General features: G+C 39.8%; 1 protein-coding gene across 5 annotated transcripts in view; it reads left to right on the forward strand.

Moving 5' to 3' along the window:
- Nucleotides 1–25,911, forward strand: part of luc7l (LUC7-like (S. cerevisiae)) — a 53,892-nt gene extending 27,981 nt beyond the window's left edge. For 4 of the 5 annotated variants that reach the window (XM_078558325.1, XM_078558324.1, XM_078558326.1 and 1 more), the window contains 5 exons: nucleotides 15,170–15,346; nucleotides 15,631–15,719; nucleotides 15,965–15,994; nucleotides 20,371–20,553; nucleotides 23,622–25,911. In XM_078558325.1, the coding sequence (XP_078414451.1) occupies nucleotides 15,170–15,346; nucleotides 15,631–15,719; nucleotides 15,965–15,994; nucleotides 20,371–20,553; nucleotides 23,622–23,769 (627 nt within the window). In that variant the 3' untranslated portion in view covers nucleotides 23,770–25,911. Of the gene's footprint in view, nucleotides 1–15,169; nucleotides 15,347–15,630; nucleotides 15,720–15,964; nucleotides 15,995–20,370; nucleotides 21,338–23,621 lie in introns of those variants that run through there. The other variant, XM_078558328.1, reaches the window with a different exon arrangement.
- The last annotated feature ends 1,460 nt before the right edge of the window (nucleotides 25,912–27,371 follow it).

Consider the following 27,371-nt stretch of genomic DNA (forward strand, 5'->3'; position numbering starts at 1 on the left):
GTTGCTGAGCTTTTTTGATCTATTGGCTTGACTTGATTATTTCAAAGTTACATAATGCTTTATGATTTAAACTGTAAACATATAACTAACTATTAATTGATTTCTAGTTTTTTAATTGAACATCAGAATATGGATATATCAATCGGAATATAAGAACAGGAGAAAGGTATTCAGCCCCTCAAACTACCATTCGGTGAAATCATGGCTGATTTGCAACCTAACTCCATATACCTGCCCCTAACTATTTACCAATCTATCAATCTCAGATTTAAAATTTAGAATTGTCATTTGTGGAAGAAAGTTTCAAGCTTCTGTCATCAGTTGTGCACTGAGGTTTTTTCTAATTTCACTGCTAAAAGATTTGGCTTTGTTTTTTAGACTATGCACCCCTGGTCCTTGACTCCCCAACTAACAGAAATAATTTCTCTCAGTCTACCCTATCGGTTCCCCTCTATATCTTAAACTTCAAGCAAATCATTCCATAACCGTCTAAATTATAAGGAGAGGTGGTGCCATAGTGGTAATGTTACTGGCCTAGTAATCCAGAGGCCCAAGCTAATACTGTGGATGCATGGGTTCAAATCCCACCACTGCAACTGATGGAATTTAAATGCAACTAATACATCTGGAATATATAGCTAGTCTCAGAAATGGTGACCATGAAACTATTACCGATTGTTGTAAAAGCCCATCTGGTTCACTAATGTCCTTTAGGGATGGAAATCTGCTGTTCTTACCTGGTCTGGCCTACCCTCTGCCCTCTGAAATGGGCTAGCAAGCCATTCAGTTCAAGAACAATTAGGGATGTGCAACAAGAGATGGCCTTGCTAGCAACACCCACATTTCCATGATGGAATAAAAAGAAATCCTAATTTGTGCAATCTCTCCTCATAATTTAACCCTTGCAAACTCTATATCGTCCTGGTAAACCTGCACTGCATTCCCTTCATTATATCCTTCGTGAGTTGTGGTGACCAGAAGTGTTCAAAGTACTCCAGGTGTGGTCTAACTATGGCTTTGTATAACTAAAGCATGACTTCTACATCCTTGTATTCTGGTGCTCTAGATATAAATTAATCATTGTCCATGAATTTTTTTTGATTATTTTCTGTACATGTTCAAGATATTTTACTCTATGTACTGGACCTCCAGGTCTCTTTTGACCTGCACTATTTTTTTGCTTTTCACCATTTGGTGAGGTGGGGGTGTGGCGGGGAAGATGTTTTATTGTTGGAGCTTACTATCTGAAACCCAGCAGCTCCAAGGATTCACTAAATGACCTGGATGCTAGCTTAACAATACTTTATAATACAAAATTGTCACCCTCCATCATATTAAATGGGGATTTTCATGTCCCTGATCTTGCATGGAATCAGGACAGCCCCCAGTGTGCAATGAGCCCACCTCAGGAAAAGTTAATAAGTATAGTAAATGACCACTTGTTAATGCGGATGGTTAACTTTGCCACTAGGAGGCATACCAATGGAACTGAAAATATGTTGGAGCTTCTACTCATTACACATCCTGCTTTGATGAGATCTGTCAGCCCTGTTCAAGGATAAATGACTACTCAGCAGTTCTGGGTGAGTATTGCATTTAAGGCACTACTGCACCATAAACCACCAAGGAAAGTGTTTGGAATGGAGGGGTGTCAATATTTATGCCTTTGAGAGTCACACTGCACAGATGACACAACAGTTTCTCAACAATCCTCCTGAGACCAACTCAGTGAACAAGAACCGGAAGGTGTTTGCCGAATGTGTAAATCATCTTGTAAATCTACATGTTCCTCACAAAATCTACTCTGGAAAGAGGAGCACTCCTTGGTTAGCAGGCTATGTCAAAAAGAAAATCCAAAAGAAGGAGAAACTATATATCCCTACTAAACATTCTTTGTGGAATGACAACCCTTTGAAGAAAGAGGAAGTCTGGATTAAATTTGAGCAGTACCAAACTGAGGTCAACAGGGAGATTCGATGCACCAAACGTAAATACGAAATGGAATTGGCCAGGACAGAAAACATCAGGAAATCTTGGAAGTAGTTAAATCAAAAAGAGAGGATAATACTGGAATACCAATTCTGTATGTAGGGGATAAGTTGCAATTGGATGGTGAGGAAAAAGCTGAAGCTGTAAGCTCATAGTTCCAGAGCTGCTTCAAGGAAGGAATGAGAGCACCTGAGTACAAATCTAGTAAGAGGCCAGTCTTTCAAGAACATGCCTGATGTTATAATCATAACAAAAGGTGTTGAGAAATTCTTCCATAACATGTATCCATCTCAGACCATGCACTTAAAACTGCAGCAAGTGTTTGCATCAATGTTACAACACATTTTTCAATAATCTGCAGTCTTCCATGTGGTCAAATCTTCCCTTGACTGCAGAAAATCGGAAAAAGTCTCTTCTAAGTCCCCTACAACAATACAATCAAGAATTAATTTGTCTTTCAGGGCTCCATATTCGCAATTCTCGGCCAGTCGATATAAATCATTAATGAAGGAATCCCCACTCTCACCTGGTCTTTGGGTGTGCCTATTGTATTTTGCTCCCTCTAAATGGTGTATCTTCAAAGACAAGAATAAATATCAAAGGCTTTGATAACTTCATAAACCACTCTGTTTTTGTTTATGTCCTGTCTAACCATTACATCGCCTGCACTACTGTCTTATAGCACAGTGAGGTACTGACCTGTCTCTTGCTAGTCTTGAAGCCGTTCTGCACCTGATAAACCTAGAGTGCCAGTTCTGCCACTTCTCGGCTTGATCTGGGCCTTCCATGTGGTTCAAGTACCCTGGTAAAGGTAGGATTTTCTCCATGGCCCCCCTTTTACTGTAGCCTGTTCTAGAGTTCCTTTGAAGATTTTCCCATGCTGCCCTTGTCCTGCAGTTGTTTCTCTTGCTGTCGCTGGGCTTTTCACTGGTTGCTTCTTCCATCATGTTTTCTGTTGCCACCATCTGTTATCATTGTCGTGGTCATAGAAGGGGTTGTTCATAAACTGCACTTACGGATACTGCTGGAGGCAAGGCTGTTGGTAAACACTGCCTTTTATTATTGAACATTATACTAACTATGTACAATACAGACTAAGCAAGACGCTCTACATAAAACTATCTGCATGTTCTGTTGTCATGTGATCTTGCATCACTGATAATGTAGACTATACACTATATTTAACATTAACCAGTTATACTGCAACCACCAAGGAAAGTGTTTGGAATGGAGGGCTGTCAATATTGATTCCTTTAAGAGCCAAGCTGCACAGATGACAAAACAGTTTCTCAACAATTCTTCTGAGACCAACTCAGTGTACAAGAACTGGAAGATGCTTGCTGAATGTGTAAATCATCTTGTAAATTTACATGTTCCTCACAAAATCTACTCTGGAAAGAGGAGTACTCCTTGGTTAGCAGGTTATGCCAAAAAGAAAATCTGCAAGAAGGAGAAACTATATATCCCTACTAAACATTCTTGGTGGAATGACAATCCTTTGAAGTAAGAAGTCTGGATTAAGTTTGAACATTACCAAACTGAGGTTTGTCAAGTGCAGGTAGGGATGGGCAGTAAATGCTGGCCTAGCCAGCAACACCCTCATCCTGTGAAAGAATAAATAATAAAAACCCATTGATGGCTGTTCCATCAACTGCCTGAGCCCCAAACTCTGGAATTCCTCCCCTAACCTCTCTATCTCTCTACCGCTGTTTCCACCATTAAAATGCTACTGAATACCTACCTCCTTGATCAAGCTTTTGACCATCTAACCTAATATGTGGCTCGGTATCAAATTTTGCTTTATAATTCTCCCGTGAAGCATCTTGGGACATTTTACAAAGTTAAAGATGCTACCTTTACAGTGGCGTAATGATAATATCACTCGACTAGTAATCTAGAGACCTAGGCTAATGCTCTGAGGAGTTGTGGACTCAAATCCCACCATGGCAACTGATGGAATTTAAAATTGAATTAGTAAATGTGGAATATAAAGCTAGTTTTGATGATGACCATAACAATTAACATCAGTTGTTGTAAAAACCCATCTGGTTCACTAATGTCCTTTAGGGAAGGAAATCTGGCATCCTTACCTGGTCTGGCCTACATGTGACTCCAGACCCACAGCAATGTGACTCTTAACTGCACTCTGAAATGGCCAAGCAAGCTACTCAGTTGAAGGGGAATTAGGGATGGCAACAAATGTTAGCTTTGCCAGTGACGCCAACATCCTATGAAAGAATGAAGAAAAAAATGTGTTATTTTTGTTGATGTCTTTCCATTATGTTTTAGTCATAGAGTCACAGAAGTCTACAGCACAGAAAAAGGCCCTTCGGCCCATCAAGTCTGCGCCGGCCAAGTACCTAACTATTCTAATCCCAGTTTCCAGCTCTAGGCCCATAGCCTTGTATGCCATGGCATCGCCAGTGCACACCCAAATACTACTTAAATGTTATGAGGGTTTCTGCCTTAACCACCCTTTCAGGCAGTGAGTTCCAGATTCCCACCAGCCTCTGGGTGAAAAAATTCTTCCTCACATCCCCTCGAAACCTCCTGCCCCTTATCTTAAATCTATGCCCCCTGGTTATTGATCCCTCCACCAAAGGGAAAAGTTCCTCCCTGTCTACCCTACCTATGCCCCTCATAATTTTATATACCTCAATCATGTCCACCCTCAATCTCCTCTGCTCCAAGGAAAATAACCCCAGTCTATCCAATCTCTCCTCATCACTAAAACTCTCTAACCCAGGCAACATCCTGGAAAATCTCCTTTGCTCTCTCTGTAGTGCAATCACATCCTTCCTATAATACGGATTCCAGAACTGCATGCAATACTCTAGCTGTGGCCTAACCAGGGTTTTATACAGTTCCAGCATAACCTCCCTGCTCTCATATTCTATGCCTTGGCTAATAAAGGCAAGTACCCCATATGCTTTCTTAACCACCTTATGTACCTGTCCCGCTTACCTTAAGGGACCGGTGGACATGCACACCAAGGTCCCTCTGATCCTCGGTACTTCCCAGGGTCCCACCATTCATCGTGTATTCCTGTGCCTTGTTTGTCCTGCCCAAGTGCATCATCTCACACTTACCCGGATTAAATTCCATTTGCCACTGATGAGCCCATCTGACCAGCCCATCTATACCCTCCTGTAATCTAAGGCTACCCTCCTCACTATTTACCACCCCACCAATTCTCATGTCATCCGCGAACTTACTGATTGACCCTGCTACATTCAAGTCTAAGTCGTTTATATATACCACAAACAGCAAGGGACCCAACACTGATCCCTGTAGAACCCCACCGGACACAGGTATCCAGTAACAAGAACACCCCTCGACCATCACCCTCTGCTTCCTACCACTCAGCCAATCCTGGAACCAATTTGCCAAATTGCCTCGGATCCCATGGGCTCTTACCTTCGTTACCAGTCTCCTATGCGGGACCTTATCAAAAGCCTTGCTGAGGTCCAAGTAGACTACGTCAAATGCATTGCCCTCATCTACACACTTGGTTACCTCTTTGAAAAATTCAATCAAATTGGTCAGACATGACCTGCCCTTAACAAAACCATGCTGAATGTCCTTTATTAATCCCTGCCTCTCCAAGTGTGGATTAATTTTGTCCCTCAGAATTGCTTCCAATAGTTTCCCCACCATTGAGGTTAGACCGTCTGGCCTGTAGTTCCCTGGTTTATCCCTTCCTTCCTTCTGGAATAACGGTACCACATTGGCTGTCCCCCAGTCCTCTGGCACCTCTCCTGTGGCCAGAGAGGTATTGAAAATTATTGCCAGTGCCCCTGTTATCTCCTCTCTTGCCTCACTCAACAGCCTGCGATACATTTCATCCAGGCCTGGAGATTTATCTACTTTAAGCCTGTCAGACCACTTAGAACCTCCTCCCTTTCTCTGCTAATTTATTTAGTTATATCATAATCCTTCTGTCTGATTTCCATACCCACGTCATCCCTCTCACTTGTGAACAGTGACACAAAGTATTCATTTAGAACCCTACCTACATCTTCTGGCCCCACACAAATTACCACTATGGTCCTTAATGGGCCCTACTCTTTCCCTAGTCATCCTCTTACTCTTAATGTACTTGTAAAATAACTTTGGATTTTCCTTTATTTTACCTGCCAATGCTTTTTCATGCCCCCTTTTTGCTCTCCTAATTTCCTTTTTAAGTTCCCCCTACACATTCTATACTCCTCTAGGGCTTCCGCTGTTTTGAGCCCTCGGCATCTGCCATAAGCCTCCCTTTTTCTCTTTATCCAATCCTGTATATCCCTCAACATCCAGGGATCCCTGGATTTGTTGGTCCCACCCTTTATCTTTGCTGGAATATGTTGGCCCTGTACTCTCCCTATTTCCTTCTTGAATGAGCCCCACTGCTGTGATGTAGATTTACCTAAAAGTAGCTGCTCCCAGTCTACTCTGGCCAAATCACATCTGATCTTATTAAAGTCGGCCTTCCCCCAATTTAGAACTCTGATTTCAGGCCCATCCTTGTCCTTTTCCATAACAACCTTGAATCTAACAGAGTTATGATCACCGTCTGCAAAACGCTTCCCCACTGATCAATGAAGTCTCAATTTATATTAATGACTTGGATGAGGGGACTAACTGTATTGTAGCCAAGTTTGCTGATGAACATACAAGTTGTGGGGAGGAAAGAAAGTCTACAAAGGAATAGAAGTAAGTTAAGTGAGTGGACAAAAAATTGGCTAATGGAGTATAATGTGGGAAAATGTAAAGTTGTGAGGAGAATTTCTTCTCCAGGGGGTCATTAATTTTTGGAATTCTCTTCCACAGAGAGCAGTGGAGGCTGAGTCAGTGATATTCATGGCTGAGTTAGATAGATTTTTGATCAACGAGGGAGTCTAGGGTTGTGGGGGCCAGACAGGAAAGTGGAGTTGAGGCCACAATCAGATCAGCCATGATCTTATTGAATGGCGGAGCAGGCTTAACGGCTGAATGGCTTTAAGAGCGGTAACCACCACCTAGAAGAGTGGGCAAAAGAAGAACCTGGAGGTAAATCAGCAGCCAGAAGACCAGGCGAAAAGGGAACCCAGAGGCAGTCTTTTTCTGCCTCCAGTATTTGGTTCTAACTTCAGCACAGGGGAAGAATTTTATTGATGAATCACTGGTAAGTTATTTGACTTATAGTAAATAGTTTGTTAAAGTGGCAGGGCAGCTCGACTGAGTGAAATTTTCAGCCTATGCAATGTAGGAGGTCATGGATGCACCATGTGTCCTAGACAAACACATCTGCAGAAATGTCACCAGCTGCAGAAGCTGGAGCTCTCGGTTACGGAACTCGAGCACTGGCCAGAGTCACTGGTTCATCCTCGAGGCAGAGAACTATGTGGATAGCACATTTGAAAGGTGGTCACACCACAGGTTAGGAGCATGCAGGCAGAGGGGGAATGGGTGACCTCCAGGCTGTCTAAGAGTACCAGGCAGGTAGTGCAGAAGTTCCCTGAGTCAATTTCACTTGTTGACTGATTTTCTATATTGGATACTTGTGAGGCAATGTTTCCTCAGCGGAGTGCAGCAAGAGCCAAGTCTGTGGCACCACGGTGGCTCAGCTGCACAGGAGGAGAGAAAGAGGAGTGGAGAGCAATAGTGATAGGGGATTCATTAGTTAAGGGAACAGACAGGTGTTTCTGCTGCCATAGATATAACTTCAGGATGGTATGCTGCCACATTGATGCCAGGGTCAGGGATGTCACAGAGCAGTAGAATGACATTCTTCCTTGGGATGGTGAACAGCCAGAAGTCATGGTCCATCTTGGTACAAACAACATAGGTAGTGTGAGGGACTAAGACCTCACCCTATATATTTTTGTAAAACATTTCAAGATATACTTATTACTATCTCTAAAAATTTAACACTGGACAAAGATCTAAAATGGCTGAATCTATGTCTGCCTGTGACTCTTGAACAAAAGGAGCTACTTAGCATTATCAGAGAAACTCTCACATCATTATCTCTGAAGAGCCACTAACAGAACATTGTAGGCTACACAGACCAAATTCAAAGAAAGCTATACAAAGGCCATCTGCATTTCATAATCCAGACTGGCCAACAGCAGTTTATCCATCTGCTAAGACAGTACCCATAGAACCATAGAACACTACAGCACAGAAAACAGGCCATTCGGCCCTTCTAGTCTGTGCCGAAATATTATTCCGCTAATCCCATTGACCTGCACCCAGTCCATAACCCTCCAGACCTCTCCCATCCATGTATCTATCCAATTTATTCTTAAAAATTAAGAGTGAGCCCGCATTTACCACGACAGATGGCAGCTCGTTCCACACACTCACCATTCTCTTAATATTTCCCTGTAACTCAACTCCTGAAGACCCAGCAACATCCTAGTAAATCTTCTCTGCATTCTTTCAATCTTACTGATATCCTTCCTGTAGTTAGGGGACCAGAACTGCGCACAATACTACAAAATTGGCCTCACCAATGTCTTATACAACCTCACCATAACGTCCCAACTCCTATACTCAATACTTTGATTTATGAAGGCCAGTATGCCAAAAGCTTTCTTTACAACCCTGTCTACCTGTGACGCCACTTTCAGGGAATTATGTATCTGAACTCCCAGATCCTTTTGTTCCTCCATACTCCTCAGTGCCCTACCATTTACTGTGTATGTCCTACCTTGGTTTGTCCTTCCAAAATGCAACACCTCATACTTTTCCGCATTAAATTCCATCTGCCATTTTCTGGCCCATTTTTCCAGTTGGTCCAGATCCCTCTGCAAGCTTTGAAAGCCTTCCTTGCTGTCCACAATGCCTCCAATCTTAGTGTCATCAGCAAACTTGCTGATCCAATTTACCACATTATCATCCAAATCATTGATATAGACAACAAACAACAATGGTCCCAGTACAGATCCCTGAGGCACACCACTAGTCACAGACCTCCAGTCTGAGAAGCAATCATCCACTACCACACTCTGTCTTCTCCCACACAGCCAATTTCGAATCCAGTTTACAACCTCTCCATGGATACCAAGTGTCTGAACCTTCTGAACTAACCTCCCATGTGGTTATTCCTTTCAATTCTTAATGGTTGAGACTTCAACAATCTTGGGGACCCAAGCGAGGGATACACATCCCTTGTCAAAGCCTGAGTGGAGAGGCGTGACTCATGTGACATTGATCTCTAGCTTATGGAACCAATAATATTGCCTTGTGGAACTGTGAAGTCAGTCTGCCATTTTACTATCTAACTAGCAGCATCACAGACGAGCTCTGGCCCAGGTTGGACATCTGGCCCCATCTACACTGCTACTGGAAAGTCTGTACCATCGCCTATAAGACTGATTCATCTCAGCATGCCTACCTCGCCGTGTGAAGTCAACAGCACTGGAAAAATGAATTAGCCAGCATCGGTTTACAGCTCACTGACCTCCATGAAGCAATACCTCATTGGATTTTGATTCTGGACTCTGGAACCCATGTGATACAATATTTTTCTGTGGTCTCTACACTGTAAATCTTTCCTTACCCTATCCCTGTGTATGAATGCAAAGAAGGCAAAATTGTGACCCTCCTGTGTTTTGAATGTGTACAAATAAGCTAACCCTTTGAGTTCATCCTAAGTTTGCTGTGGGGTTACACATTAAACAGAGTGGTTGTGAAATATGCCACAACTTATAAAGGGGGAAGCAAATCAAAACACCTTCCTGTTTACAGATGGGCGGTGAGAGGAGAAATTGGTACTGTTCAAATTAAATCCCCTCCTGTCTGTAACAGTAGGAAGATGGGTGAGGTCCTGAAAGCTGATTTTAGGGTGGTTAGGAAAGAAATTAAAAAGCAGGACCTCAAAAGCAGTAGTTTCAGGATTGCTCCCAGTGCCTGTGAGCATAGGAATAGGGGGATTGAACAAGTGGCTGGACAATTGGTGTATGAGGGAGGGCATTAGTTTTCTGAGGCATTGGGACTGGTTCTGGGGCAGATGGAACCTATGCAAGATGGATGAGTTGCACCTTAATGGACCTGGACATCCTCGCAGGGAGGTTTGCTCATGCTGTTGGAGAGGGTTTATTCTAGATTGGCAAGAGGGTGGGAACCTGAGAGGGAGCTCAGATTAGAGAGAAGCAAAACTGGTAACAGGAAGTAAATAAGTAGTAAGCGTAATTAGAAGGCAGACAAAGTGATGACAGGCATCAAATAGAATCTGAATGTGGAATAATGTTCAAAAGACAAAGCTAAGGGTGCTATATCTGAAATGCACATTTCATTCGCAACACGATAGACACTTTGAAGCAAATACAAATGGCTATGATTTAATTACCATTACAGAGATGTGGTTACAGGGTGACCAAGTCTGGAAACTGAATATTCAAGGGTATTCATCGTAGGCAAAAAGGAAATTGAGGTGGGTAGCGTTGTTAATAAGGAACGAGATCAGCACATTAGTGAGAGAAGAGGATCTTGGATCGAAGGTTCAAGATGTAGAATCAGTTTGGGTGGAGCTAAGAAAAAGCAATAACCTTACTGTAAAGGAGCCTTTAGGAAATAGTGACCATAATACGATAGAATTTTGCATTAAGTTTGAAAGTAATGTAGCAGAATAAGGGTCAACGTCTGAAAGCACTACATAGAAACCAGTGACAGATGGTCCTGTTTTGGGGTGGGGGTGGGGGGGTGGGGTGGGGGGGGGGGTGCAAAAAAAAGTGTAGAAATAATTATTTGACATATTTGTCAATCTCTGCTTAGCTCCCACCTATCTTTGACCTTCTATCTTGCGCCACCCCCTCAAACAGTATGAAATTCATCACATTTCTACTTCTGTTTAGCTCTGAAGAAGAGTCATATGGACTCGAAGTGTTAACTCTTTTCTTTTCATAGGTACTGCCAGACCTGAGTTTTTCCAGCATGTTTTTGTTTTTATTTCAAATTTCTAGCATCCGCTGTATTTTGCTTTCATCATTGAAAGTAATATAGTTCATTCTGAAACTACAGTCTTAAATCTGAACAAAGACTATGAAGGGATGAGGTTGGCTATGGTGGATTGGGAAAATACATTAAAAGACTTGATGATAGATGGGCAGTAGCTAGTATTTAAAGAAATATCACATAATCTACAACCAATATACTTTTCTGTCAGACACAAAAAACCAACAGGAAAGGTATATCAACTGTAGCTAACAAAATATGTTAAAGATTGCATTTGAGCAAAGGAAATGGCTTACAAAGTTGCCAAAAAAGTGGTAAACTGGTGGATTGGGAGCAATTTAGAATCCAACAACGGAGGACAAAGAAACTGATAAAGGGATAAGAGAATGTGAATGCAAGCTAGTGAGAAACATAAAGGTGGACTGTAAAAGGTTTTTTAGGTATGTGAAAAGAAAATGATTGGCAAGGACAAATGTAGGACCATTTTAGGCAGAGGCAGGAGAATTCATAATTGAGAATAGGGAAATGTTACAGAAACTAAACAAATACTTTGTGTCTGTCTTCACAGAAGGTACAGAATCTCCTGGAGATACTAGGGAACCAAGGAACTTGTGAAAATACATAACTAAAAGAAATTAATAAAGTATTAATGAAAAGGTAGTACTCAAAATTAATTGGATCGATGAGTGATAAATCCCCTTGACTAGATGAGCTACATCTAAGCGTTTTGAAGGAGGTGGCTATAGGGATAATGGATGCATTGGTGGTTATCTTTCAAAATTTTATAGATCCTGGAAAGGTTCCTGCAGACTGGAAAGTAGCAAATGTAACCCCACTATTTAAAAAGGAAGGAAGAAGGTGAGCTACAGACCTGTTAGTTTGACGTCAGTAGTAGGAAAAATGTTAGAATCTATTGTAAAGGATGTGATTACTGGATACTTGGAAAATAATATGATTGGGCAGAGTCAGCGTGGATTTATGAAAGGGAAATCATGTTTGGCAAACCTGTTGGAGTTTTTTGAGGATGTCACCTGTTGCATAGATAAAGGAGAACCAGTTGTGGTGTATTTGGGTTTTCAGAAGGATTTTGATGAGGTCCCACACAGGAGTTTCGTAAACAAAATTAGAGCACTTGGGATCGGGGGTAATATACTGGTATGGACTGAGAATTGGTTAACAGACAGAAAGCAGAGAGTGGGAGTAAATGGGTCATTCTCAGGATGACAGACCGTTACTAGTGGGGTACTACAAGAATCTGTGCTGGAGCTACAGCTGTTATGTATCTATGGATTTGGATGTGGAGACCAAATGTAATATTTCCAAATTTGTTGATGATGAACTAGGTGGGAATGTAAGTTGAGCAGGACGCAAGAAGGCTTCAACGGGATTTGGACAGGCTAAGTAAGTGGACAAGAACATGACAGATGGAATATAATATGAATAAGTGTGAAGTTATCCTCTTTGGTAGAAAAATTGGAAAGGCAGATTATTTCATAAATGAGGTTGGGACTTGTCAATGTCCAAAGGGACCTAGGTGTCCTTGTTGATGAGTCACTAAAAGCTAGCATGTAGGTGCAGCAAGCAATTGGAAGGCAAGTGGGTATGTTGGTCTCCATCGCAAAGGGATTTGAGTACAGGAATAAAGATACCTTGCTGTAATTGTATAGATCCTTGGTGAGATCGCACCTGGGTACTGGGTACAAAACTGAGTACAGTTTTGGTCTCCTTGCATAAGGAAGGCTATAATTGTCATAGAGGGAGTGCAATGGAGTTCACCAGACTAATCCCTGGGATGGTGGGATTATTTTATGAGGGGAGATTGAGGAAACTGGACCTGTATTCTCTAGAGTTTCAAAGAATCAGAGGTGATCTCATTGAAACTTACAAAATTCTTACAGGGCTGACAGGGTAGATGTGGATAGGATGTTTTCCCTGGCTGGTGAGTCTTAAACCAGGGGGACACAGTTTCAGAATAAGGGGCAGGCCATTTAAAACTGAGATGAGGAATTTCTTCACTCAGAGGGTGGTGAATCTTTGGAATTCTCTACCCCAGAGGACTGTGGAAGCTCAATCACTGAGCAAGTTCAAGACAGAAATCAATAGATATCTTGCTGCAATTATGTAGATAGATTTATAGATTTCCAAATGCTACTTACATCAAGAGATATGTGGATAGTGGGGAAAATGGTATAGAAGTGGATGACCAGGCATGACCTGTTTGAATGGCAGAGCATGTTCGACTGGCTCCTCCTGCTCCTATGGTCCTATTTCTTATGATCTTATGTAAACCTCAGTTTTTTTTCCAGACTTTATGAATAATTCATAAACAATATACAAGAAAGGACTCCTTACCGATCCAGCAGACTACTGACCTATTTTGCTTGCTAATTTTTGCTGTAAATTACTAGAACACATAATTGATTGTAAGCTAATGAAGCATCTTGAAGTACAGAATATCCTTATTGACAAGCAGCATGCCTTTTGTAAAGCTCCACCAACAGAATCACAACTCATCCTTACCATCCACGATCTGACCTCAATCACATCACCATAGATCTTTTTCCAAGGCTTTCGATCGTGCATCACACGCGAAGCTACTGGACAAACTAGATTATTATGGATTCCGAGGAAATACTAAGCAATGGATAGAAACATTTCTTACAAAACAGCAAGAAAGCCATAATGAATGGGGAAACCTCAAACTGGAAACCAATCTTAAGCGATGTGCCCCTACGTACTGACCTGGGCCCCCACTTGTTTTTTCTCTTTATAACTGGCATCCAGGTTGGAATCTCAAGTCAGATCAGACTCCTTACAGATGACTGCCTAACCTATAGAGCATTACTGAAGCAACAGATGACGTTAACCTTCAGGAAGATTGAAATAATTTGATCAAATAGGCCAATATATGATGAATGAAATTCAACATAGAGTAATGTACCTTTAGGCGAATTAGCAATTCTCTATACCCATCACTACTCAACTACACAATGCATTATTACCCCCTTGAAGTTACTAAAGAAAGCCATTACTTAGGAATCCATATCTGAAATACTTCAAAATGTAGCATACGAAGTCAACAAAAAGCTTCCAAGGTGCTTGGATTTGTGAAATGGAGCTTCTATCAGTCTTCGGCGAAGGAAATGCTGTACCAAACACTAGTCAAACCACACCTTGAGTATGGAGTAGCTGCTTGGAACCCATACACTGCAATAAATATTACCCTCCTTGAGAAAGTTCAACGCCGTGGACCTTGCTTTGTTACAAACAAGTATATGCAATATACCAGTTTCTCCCAGTTGGTCACATCGCTAGGCAGGCAGTTTCCAGAACCAAAGAAAGGTCAACAGGTTGACATACTTCTATAAGATTTTGAATGGACAATTAAATATTGCTAAGCAGTACATCAAGCCCAAAGTGACCGAGCTCAAAGAGTTCACAACCAACAGCTCCAACTGTATACACTCCAATGTGCTTCCTTTGCTAACTCCTTTTTTCCCCCCAAGAACAATTAAGGACCGGAAAACCTGCACCAAACTTTAATCTTCATACCTTCTAAGGACTCATTTAAGGAAAATCTATTGAACTTTTTTAATTTGACCATTGACTGCACTCTGCACATCCTGTGGAAATTCCCTGGTTGAAGATTACAGAGGGAAACCTTACCAAGTACCAAGAAAGTATCATGTTCCATCTTTTTTAGCTCCAAAGTGGATGGCTTCTCATTTGCCTATATTGAAATCTATTTCACCCATTCACTTAATCTATCCATATGTCTTTGCAATTTTGTGCCTCCAATTACACTGCTTCCAATGTAATTTTGCAGATTGCCAATACCTTTTTAATGGTTTTCTTGTACAAAAAAGAACTTGCATTGACATAATGCCTATCATATAACTCTCATACTGAAGTTATAAATAATTAGTTGTAATTAAATTTTTATTAGAAAGCCCAGGTAAAAGGTAATTTGGTGCAAAAAAATGACACTAGCATTTATTTTACAAGACAAGTAATTTGTTGTAATAAGAATGTTCCAGTAGTTGAATAAATGAGATTTCTTGTAAAAGGAGATTTTTGTTTGGTTTTGCTCCTTCCAGCGTTTGGGGCTTTCCATGAATTGCGTACTAGATGGCATTTCTCCCATCACAGTCAAAAAAATATCCAGAATGAAGTAGCGCGGGTGTTTCTCAAACATTTGTCAGGTTTAAGATTTTAGAGAGGTTTCCTAAAATTTTCCTTTGTTTCATGTTTTGTATAGGATGAATATAGGAATTCAATGCCTGCTTCTAGCTTCCAGCAACAGAAATTGCGTGTCTGTGAAATTTGTTCTGCATACCTGGGTCTTCATGACAATGATCGCCGGCTTGCGGATCACTTTGGGGGAAAACTGCACTTGGGGTTCATTCAAATCAGGGAGAAATTAGACCACCTGAAGGTAATTTTGAGATTTTGTGCTGGAAAGTATTAAAATGTAGAATTGTATTTTTGGGACATGCTTATAAAGCTACCTTTTCTTTGAACATCCAACCAAGTATCTATTTTACTTAAATGTAACTAATGTAGGCAGAAATCATTTACTTTGAAGCTTTGAGAAAATTTCAGTATGTCATTTTCATTGCAAATTGTCAAGACACATTTATCTTTAAATGCATTTTTCGTAATTGCCAACCAAGATGAATGCTTTTGGATTCTCATTTCTTCCTCCATTTGCAATTATAGAAAATTGTTGCAGAAAAACAAGAAAAAAGAAATCAGGAGCGCTTAAAGAGGAGAGAAGAAAGGGAAAAAGAAGAAAGGATGAAACGGAAGTAAGTTAATTTGCATTTGTAGCGCTAAATTTAGATATGCAAATCCTGTTTAATCAAGACTGTTGTGATAGAAACTGAGCATGAGAAGCATCTTTAAATGCTCTTTTCTTGATCCATTGTTATTTGTACATCTTGATTATTAATCATAACCTGAAATGTAGTTTCTAAACTGAAATGCAAAATATTAATCTATATGCATTACTTAGCATGGTTCTATAATTAAACTATTAAATACTGTTTTACAGGTCCAGATCACGTAGCAGGGATCGTAAGAGGTATGTTTATTGCACAGTAAAATAGCATCAAGGAGTCTCATATTTTCTTTACGCAGTTGATGTGAATTTTTTTTTGGAAGTATTCAGGTGGTTACCATATTTGAAGGATTTATGACTTTCAAACCTTTTACTTTTGCCCTCCTGTGCAGGGGTCTTAAGATATTCATTTGAAATGTCAGCTGTGACTCAGGTCATAGCATACTTGCCTCTGAATCAGAAAGTGTGTGTCCAAGTCCCGCTGCAGGACTTTAACATAACAATCCAGGCTGACACCAAGTGTCACCAAGTGCCCTGGCCAATATTTATCCCTGAATCAACATCACAGAAACAAATTATCTGGTCATTATCACTTCGTTGGGAGTTTGATGTTTGCAAATTGGCATTTCCTACATTACAATGGTGTCTACTCTTCAAAAACATTTCATTCACTGTAAGACACTTTGAGGTGTCCCAAGGTCATGAAAAGCATTATATAAATACAAGTCTCTCTTTTCTTTTTAGAGATAAACGCTGTGATAGAAAGTGGGTGCCAGTTTCACTACAGATTAGTTACATTGAAAAATGCACTTTTGCACTTGAACTTTTGGACATTGCACTTTTGAGAGAGTTGATTTTTAAAATGGGATGGACATATGATAAAGCCCATATCATGTGCACAAAAGTGGCTGCACAAAAAACGTGCCTCAAAATGCTTCTTCAGAAAAATTTGTCTGCCATTTTCATCTTAACTGAAATGTTCTGTGTCCAAGTTGTAAATTATATATTTCATAATAACAGAATTGCATTTAGTCATTTAGTTGTCTTTGTATATATTTAAGCTTTTTGTTTCAAAGCTTCAGTCTGTCTCAAACTGCTGAGGTTCGACCAGATATTTTTACCCCTCAGAAATCACATCTATTCTCCTGAGTATGTGTTTTGCAGAATTTCTCCGCATGCGGGTGTTAGTGGGCATTTCTTTAATCTATAAGAATTTGAGTTGCTTTGCTTTTTTTTCCAAAATACATTGATAGAAACTGGAAACTGAATTCTCACCATTTTTGTTTCAGGCAAGTGATGAATATATTGACAATGTTGCTTTTCCGTTATGATTTCTTCACCAACCAGTGTTTGAGAAGCAACAGTTGTGAACAGTGACTGCTGTTGTTCTGGATTCCTTTTTGTATGGTCCCCAAACAGATTGACTTAAAAATCCTTTCCCTGTATCCTGTAAAACATCTTTCTTCCATGTGAACAAACGAATTAGGAGCAGGAGTAGGCCACTCAGCCCCTCGAGCCTGCTCTGCCATTTAATAAGGTCATGGCTGATCTGAATGTAACCTCGTCCTCACATTCCTGCCTACCCCTGATAACCTTTCACCCCTTTGTTAATCAAGAATCTATCTAGCTCTGCTTTAAAAATATTCAAAGGGTCTGCTTCCATCGCCTTTTGAGGAAGAGAGCTCAAAAGACTTTCAACCCTCTGAGAAAAATAATTTCTCCTCATCTCTATCTTAAATGAGTGACCCCTTAATTTCAAACAGTGACCTCTAGTTCTAGATTTTCCCAAAAGAGGAAACATCCTCTCCACATCCACCCTGTCAAGACCCCCGCAGGATCTTAAAGGTTTCAATTAAGTCGCCTCTTACTCTTCTAAATTCCAGTGGATTCAAGCCTAACCTGTCCTGCCTTTCCTCATAAGATAACCCACCCATTTTTGGTATTAGTCTAGTAAACCTTCTCTGCACTGCTAATGCATTTACATCTTTTTTTAAATAAGGGCATCAGTACTGTACGCAATACTCCAGATGTGGTCTCACCAATGCCCTGTACAACTGAAGCATAACCTCCCTAACTTTGTGATCAATTCCTCTCTCAATAAATGATGACATTCCTAATTACCTGCTGTACCTGCATTCTAACCTTTTGTGATTCATGCATTAGGACACCGAGATCCCTCTGAATCTCAGAGCTCTGCAATCTCTCACCATTTAGATAATAAACTTTTTTATTCTCCTTGCCAAATTGAACAATTTCACATTTGCCCACATTATACTCCATTTGCCAGAACTTTGCCCACTGACTCAACCTATCTGTGTCCCATTGTTAGCCTCCTTATGTCCTCTTCGCAATTTACTTTCCTGTCTATCTTTGTGTTGTCAGCAAATTTAGCAACAATTCCTTCGATCCTTTCATCCAAGTCATTTATATAAATTGTAAAAAGTGGAGGCTCCAGCACTGATTCCTATGGCACACCACTCGTCACGTCCTGCCAACCAGAAAAAGACCAATTTATGCCAAATCATTTTGAGGCTTAATATACAAGTAATAAATTGCATAAATTAATATTTTTGATTGTTTATGGAAACTCATAATTGCGTGTAAAGTATATTTCAAAAAATTGGATCCCTCCCCCCAGCTCTTTTAACTTTTAAGGGGAACATGGTGATAGGGTTATCTTTAAAGAGTATAAAGGCCTGAAGGTAGAAGGGGGAAGACCCTGACATACAGTAACAGGGAGGTAGGGATTGGATGGCTCCAAGTGGGCTGCCAGCAGTTTGGGTCTGATGTTTATTCCTCCTTGCTGCTCCATACACTACAAGATTGCAGCTTTTATTGTTGAAGGCTTTTTCCCCATCCCCAATGCTCCAAAGTCCTTTCCATAGTTCCACTACACCTCAGACACTGTTTGCTCCTAGATTAAAAGAACGCCCCTTAACCTTCTGAGTACTCCTTGACTCTAGATCCTGAGACCTCTCTCCCTGATGCCTTCAGATCTTAGGTTCTCTGTTCTAGGTTCTAACCAATTATTCCTAGATCTCGGCAGTGTTCCTGGCCTCTCCCTCACTGTGTGCTCCCAGGTGCCTGGGGTACCACCAATACTAATATGTCAGTGCCCCTTGTAATGCTATTTGATATATACTAATAAAATCTCTCGCTCACTGTGAGCTCAGGTGTAAGGTATTTACTAGTCACTTATTGAATTAAGGTGAACCTTGATTTACTTGATACAAGTAAAGGTAACATGGTAGGGGTGCAGGAGCAGCAAAACCTGGGGGTGTACATACACAAGTCTTTGAAGGTGACAGGACAAGTTCAGAAGGCTGTCTAAAAGGCATTTTAAATAGAGGCACAATATAAAAGTAAAGCAGTTATGCTAAATCTTTGTAAAACACTGGTTAGGCCTCAGCTTGGAGTACTATTTCATTTTTAAAAAATCACTAATGCCAGAAATTGTGTCGAAATAATCTGATTGCTGTTTATATTACTTTTTAAACAAAGGGGAGGGTATTTAGTGATTTTTTTTCCCCCTCTTAAAGCATTTACTTATATTCACAAAACCAGTAATATTAGATCAAATGAAAGCCAAAAGCTGGCAACATTAGGAATTCAAAGTGGAGAAACAGATTTGAGTTATTTCATTGCAATATTACACTGAAATTTAAATCATTAAAGCTTGTCTTTCAAGTGGGAAAGCTGGTGTGCCTAATATTTGTTTGCCTAAGAAATCATTAAACTCTTTCAGGTGACAGCAACTAAGTCTGGGTCAACACTAAGCCTGAGACTCAAGTGTAGACCTTGCTGGTTGCAAGATCAGTGTTCTTCCACTTGAGCTATTTTACTGTAAGAAATAGGTGCAGGAGTAGGCCATGTGGCCTCGATCCTGTTCCACTGTCAATGGGATCTTGACTAATTCTCGACCTCAACTTCACTTTCCCACCTTATCCCTATATCCTTTGATTTCTTTCGAGCCCACAAATGTATCGATTTCTATCTTGAACATTCTCCATGAACACAGTCCTCTGGGGTAAACAATTAGAAAAATCCTCAACTGGGTGACGAAACATCTCCTCATCTCAGTCTGAAATGGCCCTCAATTCTAGACTCTCCAGACACCCCTTTCAGAATCTTGTGACATTTTAATGAATCACCTCCCATTCCTGTAAACCCAAGAGAGTATTGGCCCATCTGCTCAATCTTTCATAAGACAATCCCCTCATCACTGGAATCAATCTAAATGAACCTTTGTTGCTCCTGTAAGGCAAGTATATATTTTCTTGGGTGTGGAAAGCAAAATTGTGCACAATTCTCCAGGTGTGATCTCATTAAAACCCTGTACAATAGCAGCAGGATCTCCTTACTCTTGTACCCCCTTGCAACAAAAGCCAATATACAATTTTCCTTCCTAATTGTTTACTGTACCTGCATGTTAATTTTCTATGTTTCTTGTACAAGGACACCCAAATCCCTCTGAGCACCAACATTTAATAGTTTATCATTTATTTAAAAGTTAATATCCCTTCAACTATTGCTGGATATATCTCTCCATCCTATTGCTACCTAGAACTATGTACTGCTATCTACCTAGTTAACTAATACTTTTTAAAACATGTTTACAGATCCAGATCACATGATCACAGGCGAAAACGCTCAGGTTCCCCCAGTCATGAGCGGCGTAAATCAAGATCCAGATCCAGAGATCGAGACAGGCGCCGAAGACACAGGTCCCGTTCACATAGCCGCAGCAGAGGACATTGTCGCAGTTCGAGAGACAAAAGCAGGGAGCGGAGTTCAAAGCATAAGTAAGACTGGTGAAATTTTTGAATTAAACTAAATTTCTGGAATATCATTATAAATCATTATGATAGTAATTTAGTAATTCTACTGTTGAGGCTGCAGTGGTTAATACCTTTTTTATGACTGAGTATGATCTGTGCAAACAGGTACAGGTTTATTTGAATTGATTTCGATTGTTGGTATGGACATTAGGAGGAGTCTGTATACAGTGATCCTGAACACTGGTTGTATCTGTAAAATGTCGGCAAAACTGTAATTGAATGACTGATCAGTTTGATCATCTTTAATAATGTATGATGCGTTGTATTTTCCAGTTGGAGATTTGTAACTCTTGCAGTGCTTCAGCTGTTCCACTACACTATCCGTTCTCCTAGAATTGTAAAGCAGCCTTTCAGAATCAACTTCCTTTCCCCTGAGAGGGAAAAGATTATAGTGATGGTTTTGATGTATTGTCATACATATGAGTGTCTTTTTTAACGTTGCCTACAAGATATGTAATTACAGAAACATGGGTAAAGTTTTATCACCACAAGCACAAGTCATTTTTAATTGAAAAGGTTGTTGTGATTGAGAAATGTTTTGTGATTAGCTGTACTTTCCTTAAGTTTCTAAACATTATTTCCGCACAAAATTAACCCTTTCAAAATGGCAGACTTGTTGATGCTTGTGCAAAAATGCTTGAATGCGTTATTATAATTTGGCGACTGGTAGTTTTTTTTAAAAAAAGGGACAAGCCAAGTAATACTTAAAGCAAGCAAATGTTTTTATAAAATGATCAGAGTGACCTAACTCATTTATCTCTGCTTCATTTATCAAATTTTCAATGCAAGTTGCCTCTGGTCCACGATTTGTTTCAATGTATACATTCCGTTGAAAGGTGTCTTCTATTATAAGGCATAGATTTATAATTCTTCCTGTGTGTTGCACTGTCATCCTTAGAAGATACTCAGGACACAGTCATGCTCTTGTGCCAATTTTTGGGATTGAACATTGGCCTTGCACACAGTTAGAAGAAGCCAGTTTTTTTTCAAGTTAAGGAATAAGAGATAACGGAGTTAATATGGGGGAATGGATGGACATGGAGGCAAATAGGGAAAAGTGGTAAAGAGACAAACAAAAGAACGAGGCAAGGAAGGGGAAAAGGAGGAAAACAGGAGGGTGTAAGGAGAAAGCAATGGGAATGAGAGAAGTGGGAGTGGAGGAGGTATGGGAAAGGTGGTGAAAGAGGAACTGTGGGGAGAAAAGAGAATGGAACAGAGGAAGGGAAAGGACGCAGGAGCAGAAGGGGAGGACACAGCAAATAGGTAATGTATACAGAGGTAGGCAAATGTGATTGGAGGGGAGCAAAAGGGCAGAACAGGAGGGAAGGAGTGAGGAGGAAGGGGGAGGAGTAATTGCAAGCTATAGCCACTACTGCTCATGCAGTTTAAACACTCAAACTCAGACTCAGGTATTCATTATTCTGTAGGGCCTCACCAATAATTGCACTGCTCAAAGGATCAATATTTCACATTGTCAAGATCCTAAGAAGTTCAAACAAGAAATAGCACTTAGCAGGTTGAGGGAGCAAGTCAGTTATTTAATGCTTTGCAATGTCTCACAACAGATTTTTTCCCTATATTTTGTAGTGGCAGTGGGAAGGGATTCCAGATTTTTGAAGTGCGTTGGAAGGGTAAAATCTTCATCGGTCATTCCTTGTGGCTGCTTTCAATTTTTAATGTTGGATTAACAGTGCAGAGATATTTACTGCTGCAGTACCTTAAACCCAGGACCACTTGCTGTTTTTAATGTAAAATAGATCATTATAACAATGTTGAGAGTAGCTTTATTATAATATTCTGCATGGAGTTAAAGAAATAAAAACACAATTTTTACTTTAAAGAAATCTTGAACATTCCCTCTGTCAAAGCTAGTTTCCCTATTCGTGTTTTAGTTTCTATTTTTATTTCTAATTTTAATTTTGGTGCCTTTGCCCCAACTGTTCCGATATATTCTCTCTCCTCTAACCTTTCTTTCCTGAGGTGTAAACTTAGTTGGTGAATCTTAGCAGACTGTTCAGCCATCTGAAGATGAGTGGGGAAGATATCAAAGCCAAACCAGATAACTTAATCAACATACGCATGTGCACTTTCAGCAATGGTTTCTCAATAATGAGCAAAATAGGAATCCTACGAACTAGGAGCAGGAGAAGGCCACCCGGTCTCCCGAGCCTGCCCTGCCATTCACTAAGATCATGGCTGATATGATTGTAACATCAACTGCACGTTCCTACCCCCGATAACATTTCAGCCCCTTGTTTATCAAGAATCTAGCTAGCTCTGCCTTAAAAATATTCAAAGACTCTGCCTCCACTGCCTTCTGATGAAGAGAATTCCAAAGACTCATGACCCCCTGAGAGGGAAAGTTTTGCCTCATCTCTGTCTTGAATGGGCAACCCCTTATTTTTAAACAGTGATCTCTAGTTCTAGATTCTCCCACAAGATGAAACATCCTCTCCACTTCCACCCTGTCAAGATCCCTCAGGATATTTTATGTTTTAATCAAGTCGCCTCTTACTCTTCTAAACTCCAGCGGATGCAGGCCTCGTCTGTCCGACCTTCCCTCATAAGATAACCCACCCATCCCTGGTATTAGTCTAGTAAATCTTCTCTGAACTGCTTCCAGCACATTTATGTCCTTCCTTAAAGACCAATACTGTACACAGTATTCCAGATGTGGTCTCACCAATGCCCTGTATAACTGAAGCATAACCTCCCTACTCTTGTAGTAATTCCCCTCACAATAAATAATAACATTCTATTAGCTTTGCTAATTACTTGCTGTACCTGCATGCTAACCTTTTGTGATTCATGCACTAGGGCACCCAGATCCCTCTGCATCTCCGATGAGACGAGGAGGTAACTTTTAATTTCTTAGCCCAAAAGCACTAAGACTGATGCTAATTTGCATCAGATTTGAATCTGGAGTCTTCCTATGTAGCTGTATACCGCACCTTTGGAGAGTTTGCCTTGTGGGTCGTTATGGAAGCTGAAATGCTGGAGGTTTGTATTAAATAAAAGTGTTGTTTTTCAAGGTCTTCAAGGGATCGATCTCCTAGGGAAAAATCAAGAGATAAGGATCGAAAGGAGAAGAGTTCTTCGGAAAGAAAACATGAGAGTACAAATGGAAAGTCAGAATTAAATACAGCAAGTCCAGAAGAAAGGGAAGCTGGTGAAATCTGAATTATTGACTGAACCAAAATAGTTGTGTAAAACTGTAAATCTGAAAACATTCTTACAATCTTCTTTGAATTTTCCCATGTTTATCTATGATTTCTGCCATTAAAACTTCATTTTGGCAGAGAAGAAAGACATTAGGTTTTTGTAGCTGTAGATACACTTGTTTTCCAGTAGTGTTACAACTTTTCTTCTGATGCAGATAATTTATAAATATTAAAATAAGTGAGTACATATGTTTTTTTTTTAAATAAAGGTTATCTTTTGAACTAGCATGGAAGAAAGCAACTTTAAGCTTTTCCAAGTACAGTACCTGTCTAGTGATTCAGTAGTTTGGTCTCCACTCTCTAAGAACAGAATAAATTCATGTCTGCCTAATGGGATCTGTGGTCTTTGGAACTGGGTATCTAGCTACATAGGGGGTGTTGATTTCAGTGGGAGTTCTCCCACTCCTTTGGTGCAACTTCAGTTGAAGAGCCACGGAAACAATGTAAATGGCATTTCCGCTGTTTCTCGAGGTTTCTTTGGCTCTTCTGTCGAAGTTAAAGCAGACGGGTGGAGGGGGGAGCAAAAATCCTATGAATTTTCATCAGCCTATTCCCTTGAAGAGAAACCTCTGATAATTTTGTGAACCTAACTTTTTCAGTCTGAAACCTAATTGTTCTGGGCATTTGTGTGAGCCTCCAAATTGTGATGCAGTAAAGGCTCTAGTGAAGTTGAAGATAAATAGACAGTGAACTTGCTTTGAGGTGCAATTTGTGTAATGAAAAATTCAGTTGATTCTTAGGTGTGTAATTCTTGAGGAAGAATAACTTCTGCATATAAAGCAACTATCATTTGAAGTTGCAAACTATCAAAAAAACTGGTTGAGATCAGGAGTTATCACCAGAGCCTGCTTTTACACCACCATTTTGCACTGCTTTGAAGTTGTTTCTGGTGAGTATTGTGATGAGGATGGTAATGTAAATCAGGTTCTCAGTGCATATAAGTTGGGAGTGACTAAACTTGGGTGACTGTATCAACTGGAATTCACACCATGTGACATTTAGCTCCCGTCTCGTTCAAAGCCACGTTTTGAAGTGCCCTCATGGTTCATTGACACTTCATAAATTTATTTGAAATCCTTTTATACTCCTGCCTGCACCCTTCTAAAATTAAAAGCTAGTCAGTCAGGAGCATGGCTCAATGTAATCCACAGCAAAATGCAGTTTGCATCAGGACTGCTAGCAGTGCATAATCCTCTATTTGTACCTGTGGCAAATGTAATAAAATGGCAGTAAACGTTATTTGTACCACCTGCAAAAGTCATGATTTTAAATGAATTTATTAATGGCAATATAAAAATGGAGAGTTTCAACTAATCCCAACAAAACTTTATATTTCTTCTACTGCTCACAAGACTTAATTGTTGCATGCTTAAAATCAGTGGCAACAGCCATAAAATTCCTGTTACTGATTCTAGTGTTCTGTTTATGGTAGCAATTTCAGAAACATTTGGGGTTTTCTTCTCCGACTTTACTGATAATTTTAGGGGAGTCTTAGTGTGGTGAATATCAATTTTAACATGTTACAGTCTCTGGTTTTGTTTTAGGGTTTTAGAATTTACATTTAACAAGTTACAAGATAGAATTGCTTTGGTTAGTGGAAGTAAATTAAGAGATAGCAGCTCTTATAGGACTGTGGGTTAAGCATCAGTAAAACCTACATACAATTTGTTTTTGTTTTACGTTTTGCAAAAATTACAAGGAGGGTGAAATGAGTTTCTTTCCAGCAACTTGTCCTTTGTACCCATCAATAGAAACATTCCAATTGCAGTTTACAAAATGAGACAATAAAGAAAAAACATTGTATTATTTTTAAATATACAATCCCTTAATGAAACTTCTCTTCAATAAAGGAAAATTATTAGATTCACATCATTATTTTCCTCAATCTTACTAAGTTATACAAATATTTTGGAAATTGTGTCTGAAAATGTTGGTCATTACTTGAAGAATGCTATTCAAAAATACACTTACTGGAATACAGTGTGGACATTGCTTTTTAAATTGTTTCAGGGTGCAAAGCAGAGAATTTAATCCTTATTTTGCTGTGCATACTTGTTTTTTAAGATTTGATTTTGATATATAAAGTGCATCAATTCTCTTCTATTGCTTTTTTGGTTTAATTTTTCCAATCCTAGTAATGAGACTGGTTCATAATTCATGATCTGAATCCTCGCAGTACAAAAGTTTCAAACTTTCATTTCAGATTTACCAGGAGTTTGTTTCAGCACCAGTTTTAAATACTGCAGGTTTACTTTGGGTCACACTGTTTAAAAGGAGTATTTAATGGAATTGAAGTACTGGTGCCACTTACCTAAATTCAGAAATAAAGTTTTAAGTGTTGGCTGTGACTTCCCTTTGAATTCATGTCCTTGGAAGCTAGTTGAATGACAAACTGCATTACACTATGATTTGTCACTCAGGTCACCGAATTTGCTGGGGGAAGTGTCACACCGATGCGGCATAGGATGCACTGATGTCAAGGCAGATCACTGAGGTGTAGAGAAGTCTTTAACTTGAGCTTATTCCATATTATGACTATAATTGATTGTGGAATACACAACATTGACGATATGTGCATAAAGAACCACAGTATGTTTCATTCTCCAGTGCTTTCATTTCTCACTTTAATTGGCATGAAATGCATCTTTTGCCCTCCCCACGTTTAAAGGAAAATGAACTTTAAATTTTCTGAACTCATCCATCCACTTGTTTATAAAAGGATTGTTTGACTGATGTCAAATTATTTCATTCCACCCTGCTTGTATTTTGAAATTTCACCACTCTCATACTCCCATGCAATAATATTTTCCTACATACTTACTGACCATCCCACTTTCATTTTACTGAATACTTTTGCAGCAGCAGGTACGCACATCAACAAGTTTCAATTGTCTGTAAAAGTATTGATCTGGTAATCAATTTAACGTATCTATCTTCTCTAGTTCTCTTCCCCGAAGGATGTCCAACCATGCCTCTGCATTGAGTACTTTACTTGCCTGTAGCTTCTAAATGGTTCAGTTGGTTATGGCAATGGGTAGCTGAAGTATATAGAAAAGGAAAAATTCCAAGTTCAAACCCTGGTCTGTTATACAGTTTTTGTGTAACGCAACCAGATGAAAATGTAGCACTGGGAGCCTGAGTTATAGTTGAAAAGTAGGTCTTATTTTCAAAATCAGAGACAGAATTGTTGATTTACTTCTGTTCGTAGTCACATTGGTTGACCAGGTGATACTTACAACCTACTTTTGAAATTGAAAGGAATCCACAAACACTAAGTTCTGAAGACTGATCATCACCAACAAATAACACAAATAGATTCCTTTGGGAGCTATCATAATCTGGGAAGAAGCATCTGTTGGGGTAACACTGTTGGAAGATCTACATTCTCAAGGCCTTTACAGCAGCACAAAATCTTGGTGTGGCCATCTAAATTTGAAGAGGTGATATTTGTTCCTAAAGAATAGTAAATCAATCATCGAAACAGATCAAGGTTCAAGGAGATTAGTGAAGGAAAGCCAAATCAAAAGTAATTAAAGTTAAAGAGGAAACCACCTGAGTTGA

Source organism: Cetorhinus maximus, chromosome 15, assembly GCF_964194155.1.
Source record: "Cetorhinus maximus chromosome 15, sCetMax3.hap1.1, whole genome shotgun sequence".
In the NCBI taxonomy this organism is placed as follows: domain Eukaryota; kingdom Metazoa; phylum Chordata; class Chondrichthyes; order Lamniformes; family Cetorhinidae; genus Cetorhinus; species Cetorhinus maximus.